Source organism: Brassica napus, chromosome C8, assembly GCF_020379485.1.
Source record: "Brassica napus cultivar Da-Ae chromosome C8, Da-Ae, whole genome shotgun sequence".
Classification (NCBI taxonomy): domain Eukaryota; kingdom Viridiplantae; phylum Streptophyta; class Magnoliopsida; order Brassicales; family Brassicaceae; genus Brassica; species Brassica napus.
In genome coordinates this window covers 38239176-38264322 of record NC_063451.1, presented here as the reverse complement: position 1 = coordinate 38264322, position 25147 = coordinate 38239176, and the positions used below count along the sequence as shown (strand labels likewise).

The following is a 25147-nucleotide window of genomic DNA, read 5'->3' as shown; positions in this document are numbered from 1 at the left end:
ACCGGGGGGTTTGAGATATCAATTAGAATTACGGTTTATTTACTGCGCATAAATACCAAGCCGGCCGGTTTAGCTCCATCCAAGAACTACGTCGGTTTAATTCGTGACTAGGAAACCCTAATTCCATTTGATATATTAATATCTCGAATCGAACACTTTCGACGGCTACACTTATCTCCTTCACAGAGATTCTCATCAGGCATCTCTACCTTCGTTCATCTCCATCATCTCCACTTAGGTAACTCCTTCCTTCTTCATCTCTGTTCGAGTTTTGTGTAGATCGATTCGATTCGATTTCTTCGTGTTAAAAACTGTACCGAGTCGTTCGAATCTGAATTTATATGATCGATGTGTATGTAATCTGGTTGTATCGCTCCTCTGGTTATGGTGTTGTCAGGTTTAAGCTCTCCTGCTAAAGAAGAAGAAGAAGATGTCTCGTTTTTTCGCTCAGGTTTCCTTCTCGTTTCGCTACACATGAATCTCTCTCTCTTGTTAGATTCAGTTTCTCAGTCGATTTGGTTGCTATGTTCGTTCACAGGGTGGTAGTGACAGCGAGGATGAGAGCGATATCGAGGAAGAGATCCAGGAGGTTCAGAACAACGACATCAACAACCGTTACCTTACAGATAACAGCGACGACGATGACGACATTGATACCAAACGTGTCATCAAGCCAACGAAGGACAAGCGTTTCGAGGAGATGACGCACACCGTGGAGCAGATGAAGAACGCTATGAAGATCAACGATTGGGTCAGCCTTCAGGAGAATTTCGACAAGGTCAACAAACAGCTTGAGAAAGTTATGAGGATCACGGAGGCTGTGAAGCCTCCTACCTTGTACATCAAGACGCTTGTCATGTTGGAGGATTTCTTGAACGAGGCGTTGGCTAATAAGGAAGCGAAGAAGAAGATGAGTCCTAGCAACTCCAAGGCCTTGAACGCGATGAGGCAGAAGCTGAAGAAGAACAATAAGCTGTACGAGGAGGATATTAACAAGTATAGGGAGGCTCCGGAAGTTGAGGAGGTGAATGAGCCCGAGGATGAGGATGATGACGATGAGGAAGACGAGGATGAGTTTGAGGACGATGATAGCAAAGAGGCTGTGACTGACGAGGAGGTGGATGAAACCACTGATACTCGCTGGGAGACGATGCTTAACAAGAAAGATAAGCAGATGGAGAAGCTGCTTAGTAAAGATCCTAAGGAGATCACTTGGGATTGGGTCAACCAGAAGTTTAAAGAGATTATGGCTGCTCGTGGTAGGAAGGGGACTGCTCGTTTTGACCTAGTTGATCAGCTTACACACTTGACCAAGATTGCCAAGACTCCTGCTCAGAAGCTCGAAATCTTGTTTAGCGTTATCTCAGCACAGTTTGATGTGAATCCAGGTCTCAGCGGACACATGCCTATCAAGGTCTGGAAGAAGTGCGTGCTCAACATGCTCACCATACTGGACATCCTTGTCAAGTACACTAACATTGTTGTGGATGATACAATCGAGCCTGATGAGAATGAAACTTCCAAGCCAGCAGATTATGATGGAACAATCCGGGTCTGGGGGAATTTGGTTGCGTTCATTGAAAGGATTGACACTGAGTTTTTCAAGAGCTTGCAGTCCATTGATCCTCACACCCGTGAGTATGTTGAGAGACTGAGGGATGAGCCCATGTTCTTGGCCCTTGCTCAGAACATCCAAGACTACTTTGAGCGGATGGGTGATTTCAAAGCTGCTGCAAAGGTGGCCTTGAGACGAGTTGAGTCAATATACTACAAGCCCCAGGAAGTTTATGAGGCTATGAGGAAGCTGGCTGAGTTGGTTGAAGAAGATGAAGAGGCTGAGGATGCCGAAGAGGAAAGTGGACCTATTTCTTCATTCATTGTTGTTCCAGAGGTTGTTCCCCGTAAACCTACCTTCCCAGAGAGCGGCCGAGCAATGATGGATCTTCTTGTGTCCCTTATCTACAGAAATGGAGATGAGCGGACCAAGGCCCGTGCAATGCTATGTGATATCTATCACCATGCTTTGATGGACAACTTTGGGACTGCTAGAGACTTGTTGCTAATGAGTCATCTCCAAGACAACATTCAGCACATGGACATCTCAACACAGATTCTCTTTAACAGGACCATGGCGCAGCTTGGTCTTTGTGCCTTCCGCGTTGGAATGATCACTGAGTCCCATAGCTGCCTCTCCGAGCTGTACTCTGGTCAGAGAGTGAGGGAGTTGCTTGCCCAAGGTGTCTCGCAAAGTCGATATCATGAGAAGACACCCGAACAGGTAATTTTTCTTTTCTGTTATCTTCTGATACAAATAGAATGTAAAAATGAATGAATTGCTTAATCACATAGTTCTGACTGAAGCATTACTACGAACACTATTAGTCTTACTTATCATATTGAGTATGCAGCAACTATTCAAATACCTGAGCTTCTAGTATATATTTTGCTGCATGGATTCTGCATTTTGTTTCCTTTTCATACAAATCTGTTTTCTCTATTTCAGCATGGATGCTTATGGTCATGTTGTTTCATTCAGTATTACTTATATGTGATATAAAAAACTTGATTTAACAGGAAAGGATGGAGAGGAGAAGACAAATGCCATACCACATGCACATAAACCTCGAGCTACTGGAGGCTGTTCATCTCATCGGTGCCATGCTACTTGAAGTCCCAAACATGGCAGCAAACTCGCTTGAAGCCAGACGCAGAGTGATCAGCAAAAATTTCCGTCGCCTGCTTGAGATCAGCGAGAGGCAAGCGTTCAATGCACCACCTGAGAATGTACGTGATCACGTCATGGCAGCTACCAGAGCCCTGACCAAAGGGGATTTCCAGACCGCGTTTGAGGTTCTGAACTCTCTTGAGGTCTGGAGAATGCTCAAGAACCGTGATAGCATCCTCGAAATGGTCAAAGCTAGGATCAAAGAAGAAGCTCTAAGGACTTACCTATTCACTTACTCGAGCTCCTATGAGTCCCTAAGCCTTGAACAGCTGGCTAAGATGTTTGATGTCACCGAAGCACAGGTTCACAGCATTGTGAGCAAAATGATGATCAATGAAGAGCTTCACGCAAGCTGGGATCAGCCAACACGATGCATTGTCTTCCATGAAGTGCAACACAGCAGATTACAGTCATTGGCTTTCCAGTTAACCGAGAAATTATCAGTTTTGGCAGAAAGTAACGAAAGGGCAATGGAAGCAAGAACCGGTGGAGGTGGTCTGGATCTGAGCTCAAGGAGGAGGGACAACAGTCAGGACTATGCAGGAGCAGCATCAGGTGGTGGGAGATGGCAGGACAACAACATGAATTCTGGATATGGAGGAAGACAAGGTAACAACAGATCTGGGTATGGAGGAAGACCAGGACAGCCTAGAGACTGGTCGGGCCAGAACCGAGGTGGAGGATATGCAGCAAGAGCTGGCTCAGGAAACAGAGGTGGTATGCAAATGGATGGCTCAACTCGTATGGTGAGTCTTAACCGAGGTGTTCGCGCTTAGAGATGTTGAGAGAGTTCATCTAGGTCTCTTTTAAGACCTTTTGTTATGTTTTTTTTTGTTTGTCGTCGGTTAAGGTTTGGATCTGTCTTTAATAAGTTGCTTCAGTACTTTAAATTACTTTGTTGCAGAGTTGTTTGAACAATATTATTTTCTATTCAAACTCAGGTTTAAAAGTTGCAACACATTAATACAAGAACAGCATCATCATATAACACATGGTTCGAACAAAAGTCACACAACTAATGTTTTAGTACAACACCGTCTGCAGTACACCTATTTCAACCTACTACTATGTGGTTCAGACAAAAACCTGAGTGCATCTTCCATACAGGGACGGTCAGACTGGTTACTTGATATGCATAGAAGTGCAACCTCAACGACTCTTTTAACTTCTTGTTCAAAACCATTTTCGTTTTCTGCGTATACTTCTCGTAGAAGAACATCCTTAGGCTTGTTATGTACCAATCTACCTGCATCCCTCAGCTTACCATTTGATAAGATCTCCAAAACAAGCTCTCCAAAGCTGTAAACGTCCTTTTGCTGCTCTGCTCTTCTTACATCGTTCATCTGATCTGCATTTTTAGAGAGTTTAGTGTTAGAGAGTAGTATAGTTAATGCTAAGAATTTTCGTCATGGTTAGTAAGTACCTGAAGAGACCATGCCTTTGTTCAAGTGCAACATGTACTTGAACCCAAACTCACCCAAGCAAGGCTCCATGTTATTATCATCATTGAACAAAACGTTACTAGACTTCACATCACCATGTGGAATTGCAGGGTAACATTCATGGTGAAGGAAGCAAAGTCCCTTTGCAACTCCACTGATGATCCGCTTCTTAGTCACCCAATCTCTCTTCTTTTTCCTCATCTTCTCAGCCAGAGTCCCAGTATGCAGATTATTATTATCATACAACACATACACAAGATGATTGTTGTAACAAAAACCAAGCAACCTAACAAGGTTCACATGTCTTGCATTCCCCATCTGCGTTAAAACCTTCAACACAACACCTCTCTTCTTGCCTTGCAATTCTATTTTCCTCACTGTGACTGTGATTCCTGTTGGCAAAACCGCTTTGCACATAGAGGATGATACTTGTGGAGGCTCTTCAATAGGTTCAAAGCTTCTCAAAACATCATCTGCTGTGAAATGAGGGAGTCCAGAGAAACACACCATCTTCCACCTCCCTGAACTTCTCTGAAGAACATAGTACAACCCCAAGGTTCCAGCTACTATTATTACAAAGGAAACTAGACAAGCTACCAGAACAGACACAAGCTTCCTTGAGCTGTAAGCTGCACATGGTCTCAAAGGAAGTCCACACAAGTTTGCATTCCCTTCATATGCCTCTATCCCCATTGATCTAAACACTTTGTCAGAAGGGATGGAGCCAGCCAAGTTATTGTCTGATAAATCCAAAACTTTCAGATGTGGAAGCTTAGCCAATGACCCAGGAACACCACCTGCAATGATGTTTCCAGCTAAATCCATCTTGTAAAGAGAGTGACAAGATGAAACAGATGGTGTTATGGTTCCTGATATGTTGTTGTTACTCAGCTCAATAACGGTGATGGACTTGCATGACTCAAACTCAGGGAGAGGGCCGGAGATACTGCAGGAGGAGGCAGAGAAGTTGCGGAGACGCGGCAAAGAAAAAATCTCCGGTAATAGTTTGCCTCCTAACTCAGGGTTATGCGAGATATTGAAGTAGTCAAGCTTTCTAGCTTTGGAGATATCTCCAGGAACCCCTCCAGTGAGTTTGTTTCTAGAGAGGTCTATGTAAGAGATATCAGGAAGCTGGCTAAAGCTAAAAGGTATCACACCAGAGAAGGCATTATCTTCAAGACGGATACGAACAAGAGCTGAACAATTAGTGAGTGATGGAGACAGAGTCCCAGTGAAGTTGTTGGAGAAGAGCATGAGCTTGTAAAGAAAGCCTCTTGAGCAGATACCATGTGGGATCTCTCCTTGGAAACTGTTGGTGGAGACATCAACCCATCTAAGGTTAGAGTTCATCCCTAAACTCTTTGGAAGTGAACCAGAGAAGTAATTGTTCCATATGAAGAGAGTTTCCAAAGAAGGAAGCTGAGCTATTCCTTCAGGGAGTGTCCCACTCATCTCATTGTACATAAGACTCAACAGTTTAAGATTCTTTAACTCCGCAAAGCTCTCAGGTATGGTCCCTGACAAATGATTATCCGAAAGGTCTAAGTTAACAAGAGAAGTGATGTTTCCAAGCTCCCAAGGGATGGAACCGGAGAGATGGTTCCTGAAGAGGAACAACGACTCAAGCTTGGTTAAGTTGCTGAAATGCTTTGGCAAGAAGCCAGAGAGGTTGGCTCCGGCTATGTCAAGGTAGTTGAGCTCACTCATGAAGCCTATCTGCCAAGGGATCACTCCTTGGTAAGAGTTGTAACCAATCTCCATGTGAGTCATACTCTTCAAACCCCCAAGCTCTTTAGGTATGTGACCGCTGAGTAAGTTCCCACCTAAATGAAGAAACTCTAGGTTCTTGAAAGAACCGTATTGAGCAGGGATCGAACCTGTGAAGTAGCTGCCAGCGAGGTTCAGCACCTTGAGATTCTCCAGGAGAGGGAGATCGGTTGGTAAGGAGCCTGAGAAGCTGTTGCTCAGGGCGTTTAAGAGGGTGAGGTTCTTTAAGGAAGAGGCACCGTTTGGGAAAGGGCCTGAGAAGTTGTTGAGGCTTATGTCGAGGCTTCTGAGGGTTGTGAGGTTGAAGATCTCTTGTGGGAGCTCGCCGGAGAAGGAGTTATCGCTGATGTTGAGCTCGAGGAGGTCGGTGAAGACGGTGAGTAGAGTGGCTGGGAAGGCTCCGGAGAGGCTTTTGGAGGAAAGGTTGATGGAGATGATGGAGGTGGAGTTTTGGTTGCAGAGGATGCCTGACCAGGAGCAGGAGGGGACTTGTTTGGTGTTGGAGTTGAGGGACCAGTCTTGTAAGGTGTTGGAGTTGTCGGTGAGTTGGGATTTTAAGGTGAGGAGGGAGTCTGTTTGAGGGTCAGCTGCTTGTGCAAGTGAAGTGAAGAAGAGAAGGAAGAGATGGAAGTAAGCATAGAGTTTACAGTTAGACTCCATTGGAGTTGGAAGAAGAGAGAGATCTGTGAGGAAACAAAAGTGAGAGAAGAAACAAGAAGATCACAGAAATGAATAAAGAAGAATCTGACAGTGGAAGAAGAGAGACGAAAAGAAAGAAAGTTGTGTGTGTGGGGAAGTGTGCTTGCTTCTCTTTAGTGAAAAAGCTGTGGCCTCATTGATTGTTTTATTTGTTTATTACTAGATTTTTCAAATCATTTGGTCAAAAGGTAAAATGTTTATTACTTAAATGTATACGTTGGAAGATGTAACTTAAACACCACATATGAGAACAAACAAACAAACAAACAAACACAAAGTCTTATCGTTGAAAGCACTGCTCTTCGTGTCTTTGATCTCCACTTTAAATGTCCTTTTGATTAGATGAGCATCCTGTGAGACAAAAAAGGATCTTCTTCTGCTCTAAGTACAAGGATAAAAGAATAAAAGAATTTGTGTCATACAATCAATCATCAAAATGATGCTCTCTCTATGTTATCATCAGAGGTGAATAAGCCTATAATTACTTTTGGAATAGATAGTAAGTTTTGTAAAATGCAGCTGGGACAATGAACATTGATAGAACTTTATAAAAAGATGAGTCCACCATCCATTGCTGCATCAATGCAGTGTATTTTTACAAGAATATGTCAATATGATATGACAAGAGTGGGACTACAAGGATTTGATATCCGGCTCACAACATTTTCCAGGTACTGAGTAAATAGATAGCATATTCAGGTATATATATATAAACGTTAGAGAACTCAATTAACTACCCCCATATCTGGAAGTTACCTAACCAGAAATTGATGTTAAATCACATTAAGGCCTTCAAAGTATTCTCCAACTGGTACCTAAGATCAACATATATGTACTGCACAAAAAAGTTTAGCTCTCTCTCTCTTTATCAATAAGCCTCGTTGATAAAAGCCTTTAACTCAAAAAAAGGAAAGCAGCGTACAAATTGCTAAATAAAGCATAACAGATTCGCCAAAACTTTTGTGGATCTTCCACTAGCCAGCTAAGAGTATTTTTCAACTAAAGAATCTTATAGCTTCTCCTCATCCTAAATACAAACATTCAATTCCAAAAGAGTGAAGTTATATGCTCATTTCAACAATCTATAGGGTTTTTTTTTCTGGTGCAGAAAGATCCATACTAAGACGAACCAAAATCCAAAGAGTGACAAAAAAACAATATAGCTGCGTCACATGTTCAGGAATTAAACCTCCACACAAATCATGTGATCAAGATGAAAATCAAAATAGATTCGCAAGCACTTTTCAATCAACCGATTACATATACTCCATAAAAGAAAGATAGGAGAAGATGAAAGAGTACAGTCTCCGGATAAGTATCACTGGATGTTGATATCATGGAACGATGGCAAGACTGCAACCAGAGGCTCTCCATAACCTACAGAGTCTGTTTGCACATAAACCATGAGAATTTTATTGGATCATTCCTCAAAGTGAGAAGATTTTAAAATTAAATACACATAAATGTTTTTATTTTTACCTCCATCATCTGAAAGAAGCTTGAGAACTTCCCCAGCTACATCTGACTGTTTCCATAAATAGCAAAGATCGATGAGAGTCCAGTTTGATAGTTACAAAGGATGCATTAGTTTAAAAGCTTATATTACCGTTACTGGAAGTTCTTTTCCCAACTGATGTAAGTATCCAATCACTTGGCCTTCCTTTATTGCATCACCCTGCAAAGAAAATCATTTGCTAAAGATTAGGAAAACCTTTGATCTTATTTGAAATTGAAATTTAGAGTAGTTTTACCTCTTTACAGGTAGGACCTTGTTTCTTTCCTTTTACAGTTCTGCTTCTCTGAAACTTTCCCACCTATTGGTCAAGAGAAGAAACAATGTCACAGATCAAACAAAGACAAAACAAAGATAAAAAAGAATATGAAAGCATTTACTTACTGAGGGAGATGTGACGAGAACATAGTTGTTAGATCCAGATGCATCCAAAGCAGCCAGCTTTGATGATTTTCGATATGCAGCGTTTATGAACGGAGACACTGCAGGTTTTGCTTTGGATGGGCTGGTAGCAGCAGCAGCAGAAGAAGAAACTGATTTGTTCATGGGCTCAGAAGGAATCGGAGGAGCTACAGATGGAGAGATATCAGGCACGGGAATGGGAGTTTCAGCAAGTCCAATCTTCCGCTTCAGGTTCATCTCGAAATCTCCAACCTATAAGTGAAAGAAAGCATCAGAGAGGATTGATACATTGTACAGTATCAGAGCCACAAGTAAAATAAGACGGGAATGCAGTAGTCAGAGGAGACTTGCCTTGAGTTTGAGGACAGCAACCTCAGTCTCATCACACATCTCGTGAACCAGTGCCTGTAACATAACATAAAAAGATTCAATCTAACTACAAAATCTCTAAAGGAAAAGCAAAAGAACAAACCTCCACTTCTTTAGGGAAAGTTGTCCTCCGAACAGTTTTAGTCCCGTTTGAGGCATCAGATGATTCTACAAAAATCAAAAGATTTTCCAGTTTAAACATCACACTGTGTATTCTGTCTCCAAGATATAATAAGCTCACCATCAGTTTTGGTTGTTGTGGAAGATTTAGAGGACTCTGCACGCAACACAAGCGTGTTCCTGTTGAACAAACTCCACCGTGGCGGCGCACAAGATTTACCAGAAAGCGAGTGAACATTTACGGCGGATCCTAAACTCTCTGTAATAAAACCATATGGAGTTAAAGAGTCTAAAATCCACTTTCTTCTTCTTCTAGTTTCAAAATACCTAAAGAACTAGCAATAGAGACGAATCTGTATACAAATCAGACAGAACGGATCCGAACCAGCGAGATCAGATCTATCAAACAAGACATAAGCAAGATAGGAGCCGTATCACTGAAGCTATAAAAAGAACCAGACTGCTAACTGACAGGTCGGATTAATACATTTCACTCATGTTCCCTCCATTTCTAGTTTTTTTTTTTCTTTCTAAAATCTAAATGCTCAAACCAACATGAAAAACAAATCAGTAAAAAAGAGAGAGAGAGAGACTCACGATGGAGAGATCCGAGAGACTCCATTGGGAAGAACAAGGCAGCGAGCAAGCGAGGGAGGTAGAGCGAGTGAGCAAGAAAGGATAAAAGGTGGTGCCGTTGGATAAAAAGCTAAGATGGCAGTTGGTTTGGTTTGGTCACTTTTTCATTCTTCTCTTCTCTCCTCTTTGTTAACTCCGTCCTATCTATCACTCGGTCACTATTCTAAGCTAACCTGCGCCTCAATTTATAAGCGTACTTTATCTAGTGTTCACATCCTTCACTGATGGATATGCGACAGTTTAATACTATTTTTACACAACTAACAGATGTCTTCCCTCGGATTGTTTCTTTGTAACTATTTTCAACCTTCTTATTTCTGTTAACTTAGTAATTGCCATAGAATTAACAAACAATACTGTGATTAGTGTGAAAAGGTAAACAAGATTAAGGAAAGGACTTGCAGTTGCAGAGAATGGATTCAAAACTTCTAAGTGCTAACATCTTTGTAAGATACCAAGGGCTCGGAGACACAAGACTCATCACTTTCATTCATTCCTAATAATTTTATGATACCAAAGACCAAATGAAACAAAAAAAAATTCAAACGCATGTGTTTTTGATTCTTCTCACTTCCCTGAGTCAGCCTTCTTCCATCAAGCATGCTTCAGGCAGTCTAAAGCTTAGGCAAAACATCGCCTGCAACAAAATAAATAGTTCCCAGCTCAGTAGCTACACATGATGTACTTGAGTATTCTATAACAGGGCAATGGGGATGGATCTTCTTACCTTGTTTGGAGCAACATCTCTGACCTTGTGGAACACCGGGTCTTCTATATGGAACTTCAAAGCACTTTCAGCTTCCTTCATTACATTACAAAACCTCTACTTTAGATTCCAAGAGAGGCATTCAGAGAAAATGAAACCAGAGATGCAATAACAAATAAACCATAGTTAGAGTCGACGGTTGATTCTTACTGCAATAATAGACTCTGTGGTTTCGCTTGCACGAATGAAACAATAGCAATGAATTAAAGGAAGTGGTCCTTTCCAATACTTCCTTTGAATGACTTTACTGAAAGCATCTGCAAACAAACAACAAAAATTACAGACCCAAATTACGCATTATAGAGAATAAGATAAGAACAATGATTTCCTTTATTACTTAAACTAGAACCTACCAACATCTCACCCAAAAACAAAACAATTAACAGTCAAACAAAGCCTTAATGCATGATGCATCTCCTGTTTTTAATGATCCTAATGCTAATTACTGACGACAACTAAAACAGCATCAGCATGTAACAATCAAGATTGCAGTTATTTATGTGAATGCCTTGAAAGAACACAAGACTATAGTCCCAAAATAAGAAGAAAAAAAGAAGCTAGAAGCATTGGTAGCATACCGAGAAACTGCAAGGCAGAAGCTGGAAGGTTCATAATAACATGGTCTATATGCTCCCATGGCTTTGCGATTGGAAGCAGCGTTTGTTTCAACCTCTTCTTTGCGTTTCCTTCTACAGTCTTGCAGTCCTTCCCTACCCCATTCTCTGCATTCAATTAACATCTCAATGATGATTCACAAAAGGCACCATTAACAGTTAAAATATCTTGGAGAAACCTTCAGAAACATTCCTTACCTGTCTCTGAACTACCAGATGGCTTCTTATTAGCACCAACAGGCTCTCTGCTTATTCCAGCATTCGCCTCTTCTACATTAGTTTAACCAACCGTCAAAATTATACTAACTGTAATGCCAAAAACTGAGTTTAAAATCAATAAGAAGTACCTTCTTGACTAGCCACTGCTTCACCATCAGAGACCGTCATCAGCTGAGAAATGAATTTTCTAGCATCCATATTGTGCACACAGACCAACTCATCAACCTTATTGAACTGCGCATTGATCTTCAAGTACCGAACACTGTCCGGGTTCAAATCATTTGCATAAACAAAGCACCCCTTTTGCGCAGCTGGAATAGCAAAAGGTCCAATGCCAGCAAACATATCACACACGGTCTCTCCAGGTTTAAACAGAGACGTAAGACGCATGTGCTCATGCTCTAGTCTCGAGTTCCAATAAACAAGGCTGTAGTCCAGCTTGAATCTCGCTCCGTACTGCTTTACTTCTGTTTCCATCCCACTTTCTCCAGCTAACACTTCAAACTTTGGCACTCGGAACTCGTTGGAGATGGTCCCGACTTTGTTGACAATTGTCTTGATCCTTGGATAATTTTTCTACAAAATGTAAAAAGATCAGACTTCTTTGCTGTCATGGCACGGATGTGTCATGAGAGGAAGGTCAGAAAACTTACATCATAGATAACCTTTGCTATCACGTCTTTGAAAGGAAGGAGCTCGTCGTGTAGATTTAAGTGAGCTATATGACCTGCAGATAGTAAGTAAAAGAGATGTTGGTTCTCATGAGAGAAGCGATCTTCATGATTTGGAGACTAAACTGCTACAAACAGAGTTCTTATATGGGAACAGAGAAAGTTAATACTTAACTATGGTTTCAAAAGATGAAGGTATGTCCACTCCATCTGGCAGTATCTTCTTCAATATTTGATCTGCGAGTTAAAGACCAATATCAGAAAGGTTTCAAAACACCTAACAGGATCCTAATGAGTGCGTTGTCTTACCTGCACTCCAATAGGAATATCCAAGAGTAACCGAATGAGGAACTACTTCAACTTCACTAATAAGCTTCTTAAGCTGGTTTAGTTTTTCATCTGGTATCTCCGACAAATCTGTGCTATTACAAAAAGAGCTTTGGTTAAAAATACCTAACAATCACGCCACTTTCCACCATCTACTAAAACACACGTTCCCAGATAAAAGAACAAACAAACCCCTTACCAGCACTTTTAACACTTTCCGACAGTATCACCAAACGAGTCTTTTCATAACCAGATTCTTCAGTGATGGGCTTAATCCGAGGCATGTTGAGCATGTATCTACAAGTCATTCTCTTTAAGCTCATTTAACACAATGGTTGCTACAAAATTGATTCTTTTTGAAGCTGAAGATCTATCCTTAGCGCAAAGATCGAATCTTTAGGAGGTGAAGAAACGTACCCGTTGAGTATCCGAGTTGCGCTTTTACAGAGTTCACGAGGAATCCGAAGAGCCCACAGCTTGAGATTGACATCGAACTTGCTTTCATCCAACATTCTGTTTACGGTGCCGTTCCGCTATGTTCCAGTATCAAGATTAGAGGAAGAGATGAAGAAATCGGCTGAAGAAAAGATTAGAACGACCAGACCGGACACGTGCGTAAGTGAAGCCGTAGCTGTTCTGTCTTTTAGGGTTTGATTAACAAAAAAATTGATCTAAAAGGGAAAATTCGTTTTACAAAATTACACTCGACTCCATGAATTTTCCTTTTTATCTCATTGCACTCTAAATAATAGTTTTAACAATTTCAAGAACTTTGTATATATAATTATGCATTAAGAATAATTGATATAGTTTAAAAATATATCTATATTATTATTTATTAATATTATTTGCGAAATAATTTTTCTAATTTGTCGTTTTCTCCATAATTTTATAATAAATTCTTAGCTTAACTAATATTATTGTAAAATTTTATTTAATATATATTTATCATGATATATACCAATAATAACAATAATTTTATTTAATATATATTTATCATGATATATACCATTATACTTTTTTTCTTTTTGGCTCCACGTCTTTGCACCGGTAAATCTTTCTCCATAACATACTGTCAACGAAGAAGAACATATTGTTTCTTTGTCTAACAAATAGTTTTCGATTTGGTTCAATCGTTTCAGCTATCTCTATCTCTTTTCCCATTCCCAGAGCCGTGTTTATAGTCTATTGAAAAAGGCATCTGCCTTAGGCCCCCAATAAATATAAGATGACTTGGGGCCCCAAAAGAAAGTTTCATTCATACTCTAATGGTTTAGATGTCTTAAGAAGTTAGTCTCAACCTGAGTTCGACCAAATACCTCCTCATAAACTTCTTCTTTCTATAACATGACATGCATTCAAAATTATTTCTAAAAATCTTGCCTCAGGCCTCTCAAAAGTCTCGCACGGCACTGCCCATTCCTTTACTTTATAGCGAGTGCACAACACAACCACGGGCAGAGACAATTAAAGGACAGCGGGGTCAACTGACCCCAGTCAATTTTAATTTTTAACAATGTTTTCTAACAATTTTCAGTATTGACCCCAGTCAAAAATCGCTCCTGACCCCCATGTATGTGAAACTCATTTCACTCTAACTGAGAATAGATTTATTTGATCAATTGAAACTTGGTCCATATTCACACGAGTGATATAGATAACATAAAATAAGTTTTTAATTAAAATATCTAATCATGAATTTGTGTATATATCTTACATATTTTTTTCTGTCGAAATCTTATATACAAGTTACAATTAAATTAAGAAGTTCTTCTGTTTTATATAATGAAAATTTAAAATTTTGTAGCTTTTCTTTATTCCTATATTTTGAATAAAGTATTATACATTTTACATCTGCTAAATAATTACCAGCTAATGTTTATCATTGCTGCACTAAGTAAATAATGGTTAATTTCTTAACTTATAGTTAAAACTAATTAAACTATAGTTTTAAAATTTGACTAGCGAGAAATAAATTTAAAACTTAATTCAATAAAAATATTTTCCTTTTAACTATATAAACCAATTTATACATTTTATTATATTTAAAGTATATGTAACACTTTAAATATTAGTAATATATTAATTTTGTAATTTCAATTTTTATTTACTATTTAAATAATATTGACCCAAATGAAAAAAAAATTTTGGCTCCGCCGCTGCACACAGCCACACACAGTGGTCAACACTAGATAACTAGATTTCTTACTTAGGCTGTTCTCTATGTCATACAAAGTCTGGTAATGTGCTTATTTGAATCTGGTGTGTTTTTTTTTTTGTGTTGGTAGATTGATGATTTTTAGTTTACAAAAAAAAAAAGATTGATGATTTTAACATAGCAAAGAAGGAAGAGGACGTTGGGTTTTATGCTGGATTTGTTGGTTAGCCATTTTCATGTTCTCTTTTTTTGTTATATATAACCAAGTTCTTGACCACCTCAGGCTATTTCAAGTGTTACAATGTAAGCCTTATCAGACTCACAATATCTACTTTTAAAGGTTGCTCTTTCATCCTCATAGGAAATGTGTCAGTGTTAGTAATCTTCTACATATTTGATTCTTTAATCTTTCTCTCATCTTTTGTTTTTGTTTCTTATCTAAACAATGCTTCAATTTTTTCTTGAGACTACAAATTAAAGTTAAGATTAAATCCAAAGCATTATTGAAAATATATGTAATAAAATGTAAATTGTATACTTATGCTAAATATTTTATATATTTTTAAATATTAAAAATTACATTTTTAACTACAATACATTAATTTATATTTATACAAGACGAACATCAAATTAGTTTTGATACGTAAAATCAAAAATATTATCAAAATAATAAATTTAAAACAAAAATAATAAACAAAATTTAAATGACAAAATGAAAATTAATTAAAATATTAAAAATATATGGAAGCATGAAAACATTAAATAACATAAAATAAATTGAAAAATAATAAACATAACATAAGTATAATCTAAGAGAACACATAAGTAGTGTTTTGCATTTTATTATTTTATTTTGTCTCATGGGTTTTAAAATCTAAACTAGATATGAACTCGCACTATGCGCAGAAATTTTTCATTTATTATAATTAAAAGATGATTTATTTTATAAAATTTAAAAACTTGTAGTTTAAATTTGGTGTTACATGTTGTTTGAAAATTATGTATCTTAATCGATATTTTTAGAAATGTCTTATGGTATTGTACTTTGGTGTTAATTTTGGATTAGTAATGTTTATATGTATAATTTTCAAGTTTTCCCTGGATATATATTTTGTTAATTAGTTTATAATATAATAATTTAAATTATAAACACATTGTTTTATATAAGTTTAATAATACTCATGTTCAATATTTTTCTAATAAATTGTAATTGTTAAAGTAAAATATTGAAAAACTAAATACTAATAATATTTTTTTTTATATTTCATATTAACTTTTTAAAAACAATAACTTAGAAATACTAAAAATTAATAATATTTATTTTATATGTCATATTAGTGGTGTGTGCAAAGATATTGGTGATGATTTGATCAACTGTGGCTCTAAAGAATTAGCTGTAAAAGTTTAGTTGTATGTAAATTGGTTGTAGCTATAAAGTTGTTACTGTAGATTTTTTTGTAGAGACTTTTGTTGTAATTAAATTTGTTGTAGCTGTGGCTGTAGATATTTTAAAATAAAATATGTGAAATATGTAATGTATATATAAAATAATTATTTTTTATCAATTAAATAATTTATATTAATATTTTTTATAAATTCTCAAAGTTTATTGTTTTTTAAAATGTGATATGTAAATAATATATATTTTATTTAAAATATTTTAATAATTTTTACCACACCCAAATTGAATTAAATATTTATAGATGGTTTTAATTATGATTATCTAATTTATTTGATATTATAGATAGTTTTTTTATTTCACAGATTTTACAGCCTATAAAAGAAAGCTTTAGATTTTTTACCTAAAATACATTAAAAAAAAATTGCTTTAGTTTTTTTTGTTGTAGCTTTAAAAATAAAGTTAAAGCATGATTGGTAAAAGTTTATAGAAATTTGATTTATGTTTTAACTATTAAAAATAAAGATACAACATGTTTGGTAACGTTTAGTGATTTAAAAGTAGATAAAGATAAAGTAAGGAGATAAAGCCCAACCAATCACCCTCGTTATGAAAGCTTTAGGATTGGGTATATACCAAGATCTTTTTTAAATGCGCTGAGATTTATATACCAAGATCATGTATATATAAGTTGCTATAAGTTGCTCTTATATACTACATTATTTAATTATTATGGTATAACTTTATATTTGCTAATAAATAATTAGTGGAATGTGTATAATTGTGGGATACATATTTTTATATATGGTAGGTATATATTAATTTTATATTTATATAATCCTTATATATTAATTGAGAAGCATTACAATATTTTTTTTGTAGTCACGTGCCATCATTAAAATGATTCTTATAATCCTTAGAAAAAATAAGTTGATCCATCTAGATATATAATAAAAAATTTTATTAAACTAACTATAAATTCATTATTCATGTTCTTTATTATTTTCTTAAATAAAATGTACGGAATTGTCTAATGTGGCTAAAGTATATATACGACAATTAATGTATTTTGACTAATAAATATTTTATAAAATTAGTGTATCTTCTATAATATTTGTTTAATTTTAAACTATTAAAATAAATTAAACAACCACATAACCTATAATAAAAATTTATATTTTTATGTATATGTTATATTTTGAATTTTTAAAAATGACTATAAACTACTAAAAATATTAAAAGTCTCACATTCAAAATTTGTGAACCGTGGTTTAAATTTTTTGTTATGACAAGATAAAAATGATTACAAAATCATATAAGTACAAAGTTTCATTTTATAATTATTAAGATTAAAACATATATATATAGTTTTAAATTAAACTATATACCTTATAAAATTCATAAATATTTTAATTTCGAAATTTACATTGAACAATTTTTTTGATAAAAGTTTTGAACAAACATTGGCAACTTAATTTTCTTAAAAGAAATTACAAATTACTAAAACAATTAATCCCACAATGACATATAATACAAAAAATAATGTTTATATATAATGTTCATCACGCGAAAGGTGCGGATTCTAGTATAGTATATAAGTGACTAATTTGATTGAATGGGTATTATTAGTTTTAGGGTACTTCATCAATGTCAATTACCGCTATAAATATGTTTTAATTTAAAATTTGTATCTAATTTAATAATTTAGATTTAAATAAAATATCTTTAATATTAAAATTTATAGAGAATTTAAAATATTAATTTTAAAATATATTTAATTTAATAGTTTAAATTTAAATAAAATATCGTTAAATTAAAATTTATTGGATATATATACACTCTTTCTATTTCACAAAATAGTAGTTTCGAGATTTCTATTTGTTTCACAAAGATAGTGTATAACTTTATACTTTATTTACTTATTTTTCATATTAATTGAAACGGTTATACATAATAATACTTTGATTTATAAATTATGTATTAAATTACGATTATTTTGGTATTGTAAAATTTGTTAGTAAAATGAATAAAAATTCTAAGACTACAATAATCGTGAAACAGTGAAAATATATCGATACTATTATTTGCGAAGTAAATTTTTGCAATCGGACTCTCACGTTAAAAGTTAGAGTGGTCAAAGTCGATGATACCCTTTATGAATTTTATATATAATTAATTATTTAATCAAATACGATTTTTTATTAATAATATTATTCTTTATTAAAAATAAGATAATTCTTATATATTGTGTCGTTATCTTAAAACATATTTTTTAATTATAAAAATTAAAAATAAGATATAAAAACAATTTTTAATAATTAAGTGGTTAAAGTCAATATTACCATACCCGGACGAGCTAGCTCAACTGGCAGTACCCCATGCATTTGTCTGAGAGGTCATCAATTTGAGTCTTGGACGGGGAGGAGTGTCCAGGGCCGTAAAAAGTACAAAAAAAGGCTGGCTCCGGGCCTAGGAAGATTAGAGGCGAAGGCTCGAACTTCCTGGTTCTACAAAAAAAGTCAATATTACCCTTAATGAATTTATATATAATTAATTATATAATTAAAAATGAATTTTTATTAATAATGTTATAATTTTTCTAATAAGATAATTTTTATATATTGTGTTGTTATCTTAGAATTTTTATTAATAAATACTATAATTTTTAATAAGATAATTCTTATATATAGTGTTGTTATCATAAAATTTATTTTTTTCAATTATAAAAGTTAGAAAATAACATATAAACAAATTATAATTAAATATTAATCAACTAAAAACATTTTGTATAAAGATATTTTCTAAAATATTTCTAATATGTGTGTAAAGTTTCAACACAATAATAAATATATATCTTTTTGTGAAATTTTTTGTTATATATATAATTTGATGTTTGATTTAATTTTTTGAAAACATAAATAATAAATTATCATGCTGGTTTTTGAATTAATAAAATATAATGTAAAACAATTAAGTCCGCACGTGCGGGCAAAACACCTAGTATATATATATAACATGAGGTGCTGACCACTATCTAATAATACAATATCTAAAATGTTTTCATATACATAATTTATTAATTTGTATAACTACGAATAAATTTTTAAAAAATTTATTTTTAAAAATCCAGGCCTATCTCTAAAAAATTTCATTTTATCTGGTTATTTGATTTTTACATAATTAGAAAAATAAATGTAGTTATTTGATTTAATATTTGAGATCTATGCGAACACGTGACCTGATGGTATTAGACCTGCCTGCACAACCTTTATGGATCCAGCCAAATCGGCCAATTATTGTTTCTAATTCAATCTTTAAGATCGAGAATCCTCTCCGCCAAAGTCACCCGCATCTAACCTCACGCGCCACCGCCATGGCCAGTCCACCGACGATCCCCGTCACCAATCAGCAAGCCGCCCAATCTCAGCCTCCAATCAACACACCCGCCTTCCGCACCTTCTTCTCACGCCTCTCCACCTCGATCCGCGACGGCTTATCACAGCGCCGCCCGTGGACGGAGCTCGTGGATCGAAGCTCCATGGCGCGGCCCGAGTCCCTCACCGACGCTTTATCCCGGATCAGGAAGAATCTCGCCTACTTCAAGGTGAACTACGCCACCATCGTCTCCCTCGTCCTCGCCTTCTCGCTCTTCTCGCATCCTCTCTCCCTCCTCGTCCTCGTCGGCCTCCTCGCCGGGTGGATGTTCCTCTACGTTTTCCGTCCGGCGGATCAGCCGCTCGTCGTGTTCGGGCGCACTTTCTCCGATAGAGAGACGCTCCTTGGCCTTGCGCTGTGTACGATCGTTGTGGTGTTTATGACGAGCGTTGGATCGCTTTTGACGTCGGCGTTGATGATTGGCGTCGCGATTGTTTGTTTGCACGGTGCGTTTGTGGTTCCTGATGATCTGTTTATGGATGATCAAGAGCCTGCTAACGCTGGATTGCTCTCGTTCCTTGGTGGTTCTGCTACGTCCGGGAGAGTTTGAGTTTGTTTCAATGAGGTGGGTTCGGTTCTGAACATGATTCATTTGCTTGATCGTTTATTCACAGTGGCTTTTTTTGCTTACGTGGAATCATTTTAGGGTCGATCATGTCTTTGGTTTTGTATGGTTCGGAGTTAGAATCTTTCACGTTTTGCGTTTGGAACAGATGTATGATTTTCTTACTTTTATTGTTTATTCAAGTTGATCAAATAGCTATGTGATTCAATTGAATTCCCGTTGGACTAGCTGACATTCTCTTGGGAATTGATGATCCTTCGGAGCAACGTGTTTTGCTTCAGAGTAACACCCGAGTCGACTCTGTATGTGAATTGTGATGTTCGTGCAGGTGACGCTCCTCGGAACAACCTTCTTACTAGCCAAAACATGATTTAGCTGTCTGGAAAGTGACAAAAAGAAAACAAATTATGTGATTCGTGGTTGATTAAGTTAGATTTCTCAATATTGAGAATGTGTTTCCAGATACCGATAGTGCTAATTCTGGTGTCGATAGTCTTGCTTTTATCTCAAGACGACATTAGCTAATAGTGTGTTCATCTCCCATCGTGAACGTCTTTAACGAAAAAAAAAATTCAAATTGTTTGCCATGACATTATCTAACGAGTCATCGACATCACCAATAACTTTGCTCTAATAGCAGCTCATAATAAGAACACTAACAATTAAATGACACTATTCTACGATTCTTACTTGGAATGTTATATGGATACATTTGCGGTAACTTATCGAATATCTCAAATTAGACTCACATGTAGCTTCTTTGATTCTCCAAGTATTCATTAATGTGTTTTAATTGAAGAATATCTCAAATTAGACTCACTGCTGCTTAATAAAACGTATTTAAATATTTTTTTTTATGATAATTATTTTTTTTTATATTAGATCGCGAGCTAAACGAGATCGCGAGCTAGCTCGTTTAGCTCATGATCTAGATGATCTGAGTTCGAGTTTACATATTGAAGCTCATCTAATAAATGAGCTGAGTTGACCTAGCTCAAGAAAGATCTGAACTCACTATGAGCTGAGTTGAGTTGAGCGAATTAACTCATTTTGACACCCCTAAATTATACATAACCATTAATGTAAATCTATTCAAATATGACACTGAATAATATATAATAGAAATATAATAATTCTTTACAAAATTTGAATTTTTTTAATAATTATACAATTTTATTAATAAAAAAATTCAATTATTTTACAACTTTTTTAAAAAATATATTTTTTAATCGTAATATCATTAGTTTATTTTATATATCTATAAATTTTAGAAATACTGTTTAGTTTTACTTTTTGATAATTATACAACTTTTATATCAATTTTGTTTTATTAACTTATACAAGTTGATTTAATATATTTTATCCAAAAAATATATAAAAATCTATCAAAGATTATAATTATAAATATATACATCTTTATTCTTAAATATAATTTAAAATAAATAAATTTGTTTATTCTTTCTTAATTTTATATACTATTAAATCAAAATCTATATTATTAAAAGAGAAGTACCCATTTGAAAATGTTCTTATTTCATTAATTAAACTTTCTATTTTTTTGCTTGTCTTTTTCAGTTGCATTTATGAAATATCCTAAAACGAATAAAACTGCCTAATTTATTACTTATCTTTTCAGCTAAATTAATGAAATATGCTTAAATGAATTTAAACTTCCTATTTTATTGTTTGTCTTTTTCACTTAACTTAATGAAATATCCTTAAATAAATTTGAACATAATGTCATTTAATCATCCAAGAAAACTCATGAGTTATCCTTACGTGCATAATTTTAATAATAGAGATTTTAAAAAACGTGCATCATTAAAATGTTACCTAAAACATGCAGCACTAATATATAACATGCATCAATAAAAGTAGAATTTGACTCATACAATTGTACGGATATTATTTTCAGTTGATTAAATTAAAAAATATTTATTTATTCAAAAACTATTTAAGAATGACTATGTTTTTAAAAATTATATGGTATTATTTGTTCATAACTCATTTGTCATTTGCTAAATTGTCAGAAATAAATTTTTAGCATAATATAACTCAGTTGTCATTTGCTAAATTTATGGTTTTTATTTATATTTTTTATTATTTAATTATAATATTTTCATTTTATATTTGAAAGAGAAATGAATATTCTTTCAAACAATATTTTTGTAAATGTATTTTTTTAAAAAATAATCAATTTAAATTGTTATTATCATTGAATATAATTATTTTTGACATAATTTGAGTTTTTGTTTACATCAAAACTTATCATATTTTAGGATAATTTTAATTTAAAATGTAATTTTCATATTTTTCAAACAAATTCTAAAAATATTTTTTAAATATTTTGTTATAATTTTAAAAAAAATATTGAGTTGCATTTCAAATAAAAAGGTAAAGATATTAAAAATATTCTAATTAAAATATGTAAAATTTAATATAGTTTTAAGGAAATAGTCAAAATAAAAAAATTTACACATAAAAAAAAATCAAGATTTTTGTTAACTGGGCGGATCATTATTTATATGATATCGCAAACGAAAGAAAAATTTATGTTTTTACAATTATCTAATTAACTATGTATACTCATTTTTTAAATATTTTTTATATGATATCACACATTCGTAAAAAAAATAGATAGTTTAAGATGCAAAAAAAAATATTTACTTAATGAATATAATATGAATGAATTTTACAAATACATCATTTAATAAAATAAATAATTAAAAACTAAAAATTCATATCTGCGCTGGCGCGCGGGTCAGTATCTAATTCAGATTAAAATATGAGTAAGAAAATAATAAATTTTTTATTTTAAATACAATTTCACTTAAAAAAATTATTACTGAGGGCAGGAAAATACCTAGTATAATTAATATATGCGAGGGAAAAATGTAATCATAGAGACAAATCGTAAATAATAAATATTTTTAAGATTCTAAATTTCTAAAGAGAAAGTTGAATATTTAATTTTCCTATTACTATTCTCGTTTATTGGTGAAAGCATTTTGACTTAAAGAATGTTTCTATTTATACAAAGATATTTACTATTTACCCGAAAAAAAAAAGATATTTACTATTTTCCAGTATATGATTCCTTTCCAAATCTAACGCAAATATCAATGCAAACCAAAAAGAAAAGAAAGAAAATCTTCCAGCAAAGCAACGACGCCACAAGCCAGCCACGCGCCTTCACCCAACTCTCAATCGTGTCCACACACGTGTCAATCATCGACAGCGTCATCATCCACATAACCTCGCTTTATATAGTCTCCTCTTCCGCCACCATCAGCCTCACAAAAACCCTCTTCTCCTCTGTCCGAGATTCATACAAAAATGCTTCTCAAATCCGCTTCTACTTTCTCGCTCGTGAACATCCATGGAGGAGTCAAGAAGGACATCTCTCCCCTCTCCTCCTCCTCCTCCTCCTCATTGAGTCTTCCCGTTTCTTCGGGAAAATCAAGAAACCTCTCCTTCTCTGTTTCTGCCTCCACGCAAACCCTGAGCGGCGTCGTTTTCGAGCCGTTTGAGGAGGTGAAGAAGGAACTCGATCTCGTCCCTTCGAGTCCGCAGCTCTCGCTCGCTCGCCACATGTACTCTCCCGAGTGCGAAGCCGCCGTCAACGAGCAGATCAAGTAAGTTTTTTTTTTTTTGTTTTTCGTGTTGGATTGTAACGTTTATAGCGTTGTTAATCTGTTGTTGATTTGATGAGATTGGTTCTTTTTTTTTTTGGTAGTGTGGAGTACAACGTGTCTTATGTGTATCACGCCTTGTACGCTTACTTCGATCGTGATAACGTTGCTCTCAAAGGTCTTGCCAAGTAAGTGGAAAAAGTTTAGATTTTTTTTATTCAGGTCTTTGATAAAGTTTGTGTCTTTGTGTTGATTAACGTGTTGTTTGATGTCTTGTCTTGCTAAAGTTTGTGTCTTTGTTTGTTTGATATCTCTTGCTTATTAGGTTTTTCAAGGACTCGAGTGTGGAAGAGCGTGACCATGCTGAGATGTTGATGGAGTATCAGGTTCTTGCCCAATGTTTTTCATATTGTTAGCCCTGTTTCATTTGAGCTTGGTTTCTAACATCTTTTTTTTTTCGTATGGTTTACAGAACAAACGTGGTGGGAGGGTTAAGTTACAGCCTATGGTGATGCCTCAAACTGAGTTTGATCACGCTGAGAAAGGAGATGCTCTCTATGGTAAGCTTCAGTTTCCCATTTATGAGATTATGGATGAGGAAAAAAATCAAAAGATTTTGCCTCTTAATTTGTAGAAATAATTTGTTAGAATTTACATCAATACTAGCTCTTTTTGTGGAATATGCATATAATGAGGTTCTTTGTTTGTTGCAGCCATGGAGCTGGCTCTGTCATTGGAGAAGCTGGTCAATGAGAAGCTCCTTAACGTGCACAGTGTAAGACCATTACTCCTTGAATCCAATTCTTGTTTTTATGGCATTCAAGTCTTTTTTTTTAAAGTTTAATGTTTTAAAAAAAACAACTTGTTGCATTTGAATAGGTGGCTTCCAAGAACGATGATGTGCAGTTGGCAGATTTCATTGAGAGCGAGTTTTTGAACGAACAGGTAAAAACAAAACACGTTCTATGTTACTGGCAAAGACATGATGATCTAAAGCCCTGTCAAAATGGAATCTAACGATATTAAAATATAAATTTGACTTTCGCAGGTTGAAGCAATTAAGAAAATCTCTGAATATGTAGCTCAGCTCAGAAGACTCGGCAAAGGACATGGTAACCATTTGTTTTCTCACTTTAAAAATAATAAGTGCACGTTCCTCGTTTCGTCCACTCACGCTTTGTTTATGTGTTTAGGAACATGGCATTTCGATCAAGGGCTTCTGGAAGCTGCTGCTGCTTAAATCTAGTTTTGGGTGTAGTCTTCTTCTTATGAACTTCTGCTGCTGCTTAAATCTATTTTGTTTGTAATCTCTTATAAACTCTTGTTGCTTGATTTGTTTTGGTTCTGGATTATTAAGCCTTTAGTTTTTGTTCACATTTCTGATTCACAAACCTTTGAGTAGACAACATCTTACTATCAATGGTTTTTATTGGTATATGTCTGGTGCAAAAATGCTAAAGAAGCTTGACCCTATTCTTTTATTTCTCCAATGGTTTACGGATGTGTACAATGGCGTCCCTAATTAAACACAAGCCTTCATCCTGTATATAATTTTTCCATAACAAAGGTACAAACTGACCTCACGGGATTCAACAAGGATTCAATGAACTATGATTAAAGATGTTCAATGATTTTTTTTTTTTTTGGTATTCATATTTTCTGATTTTGATTAATTTTTTCCTTTTTAT

At 34.8% G+C, this 25147-nt stretch overlaps 6 protein-coding genes across 8 annotated transcripts; 3 read left to right on the top strand and 3 right to left on the bottom strand.

Annotated features, from left to right (window-relative positions):
• The first annotated feature begins 108 nt into the window (after window positions 1-108).
• On the top strand, window positions 109-3674 carry LOC106432305 (eukaryotic translation initiation factor 3 subunit C). 2 transcript variants are annotated; one of them, XM_013873149.3, is made up of 4 exons: window positions 109-238; window positions 398-451; window positions 539-2278; window positions 2575-3674. In XM_013873149.3, the coding sequence occupies exons 2-4, from the start codon at window positions 431-433 to the stop codon at window positions 3499-3501; spliced, it is 2688 nt and encodes an 895-aa protein (XP_013728603.1). In that variant the 5' UTR covers window positions 109-238; window positions 398-430; the 3' UTR covers window positions 3502-3674. The 2 variants fall into 2 exon arrangements, with proteins under 2 accessions (XP_013728603.1, XP_048620644.1); XM_048764687.1 differs by having other exon boundaries at window positions 162-225; window positions 394-451.
• A 15-nt stretch (window positions 3675-3689) lies between these two features.
• Window positions 3690-6750, bottom strand: LOC106432296 (leucine-rich repeat receptor-like protein kinase TDR). The gene is made up of 2 exons (XM_013873137.3): window positions 4149-6750; window positions 3690-4073 (listed from the first exon to the last, which is right to left on the bottom strand). The coding sequence occupies exons 1-2, from the start codon at window positions 6592-6594 to the stop codon at window positions 3775-3777; spliced, it is 2745 nt and encodes a 914-aa protein (XP_013728591.1). The 5' UTR covers window positions 6595-6750; the 3' UTR covers window positions 3690-3774.
• Window positions 6751-7753: 1003 nt separating this feature from the next.
• On the bottom strand, window positions 7754-9881 carry LOC106432278 (biotin carboxyl carrier protein of acetyl-CoA carboxylase). Of its 2 annotated transcripts, XM_013873123.3 has the most exons (9): window positions 9635-9881; window positions 9159-9296; window positions 9021-9085; window positions 8900-8953; window positions 8531-8800; window positions 8385-8447; window positions 8240-8308; window positions 8113-8158; window positions 7754-8019 (listed from the first exon to the last, which is right to left on the bottom strand). In XM_013873123.3, exons 1-9 carry the CDS (start codon window positions 9657-9659, stop codon window positions 7952-7954), a joined length of 798 nt encoding a protein of 265 aa, XP_013728577.1. In that variant the 5' UTR covers window positions 9660-9881; the 3' UTR covers window positions 7754-7951. The 2 variants fall into 2 exon arrangements, with proteins under 2 accessions (XP_013728577.1, XP_013728582.1); XM_013873128.3 differs by lacking the exons at window positions 9021-9085; window positions 9159-9296; window positions 9635-9881 and having other exon boundaries at window positions 8896-8967.
• Window positions 9882-10016: 135 nt separating this feature from the next.
• On the bottom strand, window positions 10017-12925 carry LOC106432261 (tRNA (guanine(37)-N1)-methyltransferase 1). Its single transcript, XM_022708407.2, has 11 exons — window positions 12688-12925; window positions 12470-12567; window positions 12253-12360; window positions 12118-12180; window positions 11926-11999; window positions 11401-11848; window positions 11252-11323; window positions 11018-11161; window positions 10590-10696; window positions 10401-10475; window positions 10017-10310 (listed from the first exon to the last, which is right to left on the bottom strand). Exons 1-11 carry the CDS (start codon window positions 12780-12782, stop codon window positions 10254-10256), a joined length of 1341 nt encoding a protein of 446 aa, XP_022564128.1. The 5' UTR covers window positions 12783-12925; the 3' UTR covers window positions 10017-10253.
• A 6099-nt stretch (window positions 12926-19024) lies between these two features.
• LOC106368107 (PRA1 family protein B1) lies at window positions 19025-20021 on the top strand. The gene is made up of 2 exons (XM_048764686.1): window positions 19025-19927; window positions 19964-20021. The coding sequence occupies exon 1, from the start codon at window positions 19051-19053 to the stop codon at window positions 19810-19812; it is 762 nt and encodes a 253-aa protein (XP_048620643.1). The 5' UTR covers window positions 19025-19050; the 3' UTR covers window positions 19813-19927; window positions 19964-20021.
• A 3086-nt stretch (window positions 20022-23107) lies between these two features.
• LOC106368108 (ferritin-3, chloroplastic-like) lies at window positions 23108-24894 on the top strand. Its single transcript, XM_048764685.1, has 8 exons — window positions 23108-23462; window positions 23564-23647; window positions 23785-23845; window positions 23932-24019; window positions 24173-24234; window positions 24339-24404; window positions 24508-24571; window positions 24653-24894. Exons 1-8 carry the CDS (start codon window positions 23164-23166, stop codon window positions 24697-24699), a joined length of 771 nt encoding a protein of 256 aa, XP_048620642.1. The 5' UTR covers window positions 23108-23163; the 3' UTR covers window positions 24700-24894.
• The last annotated feature ends 253 nt before the right edge of the window (window positions 24895-25147 follow it).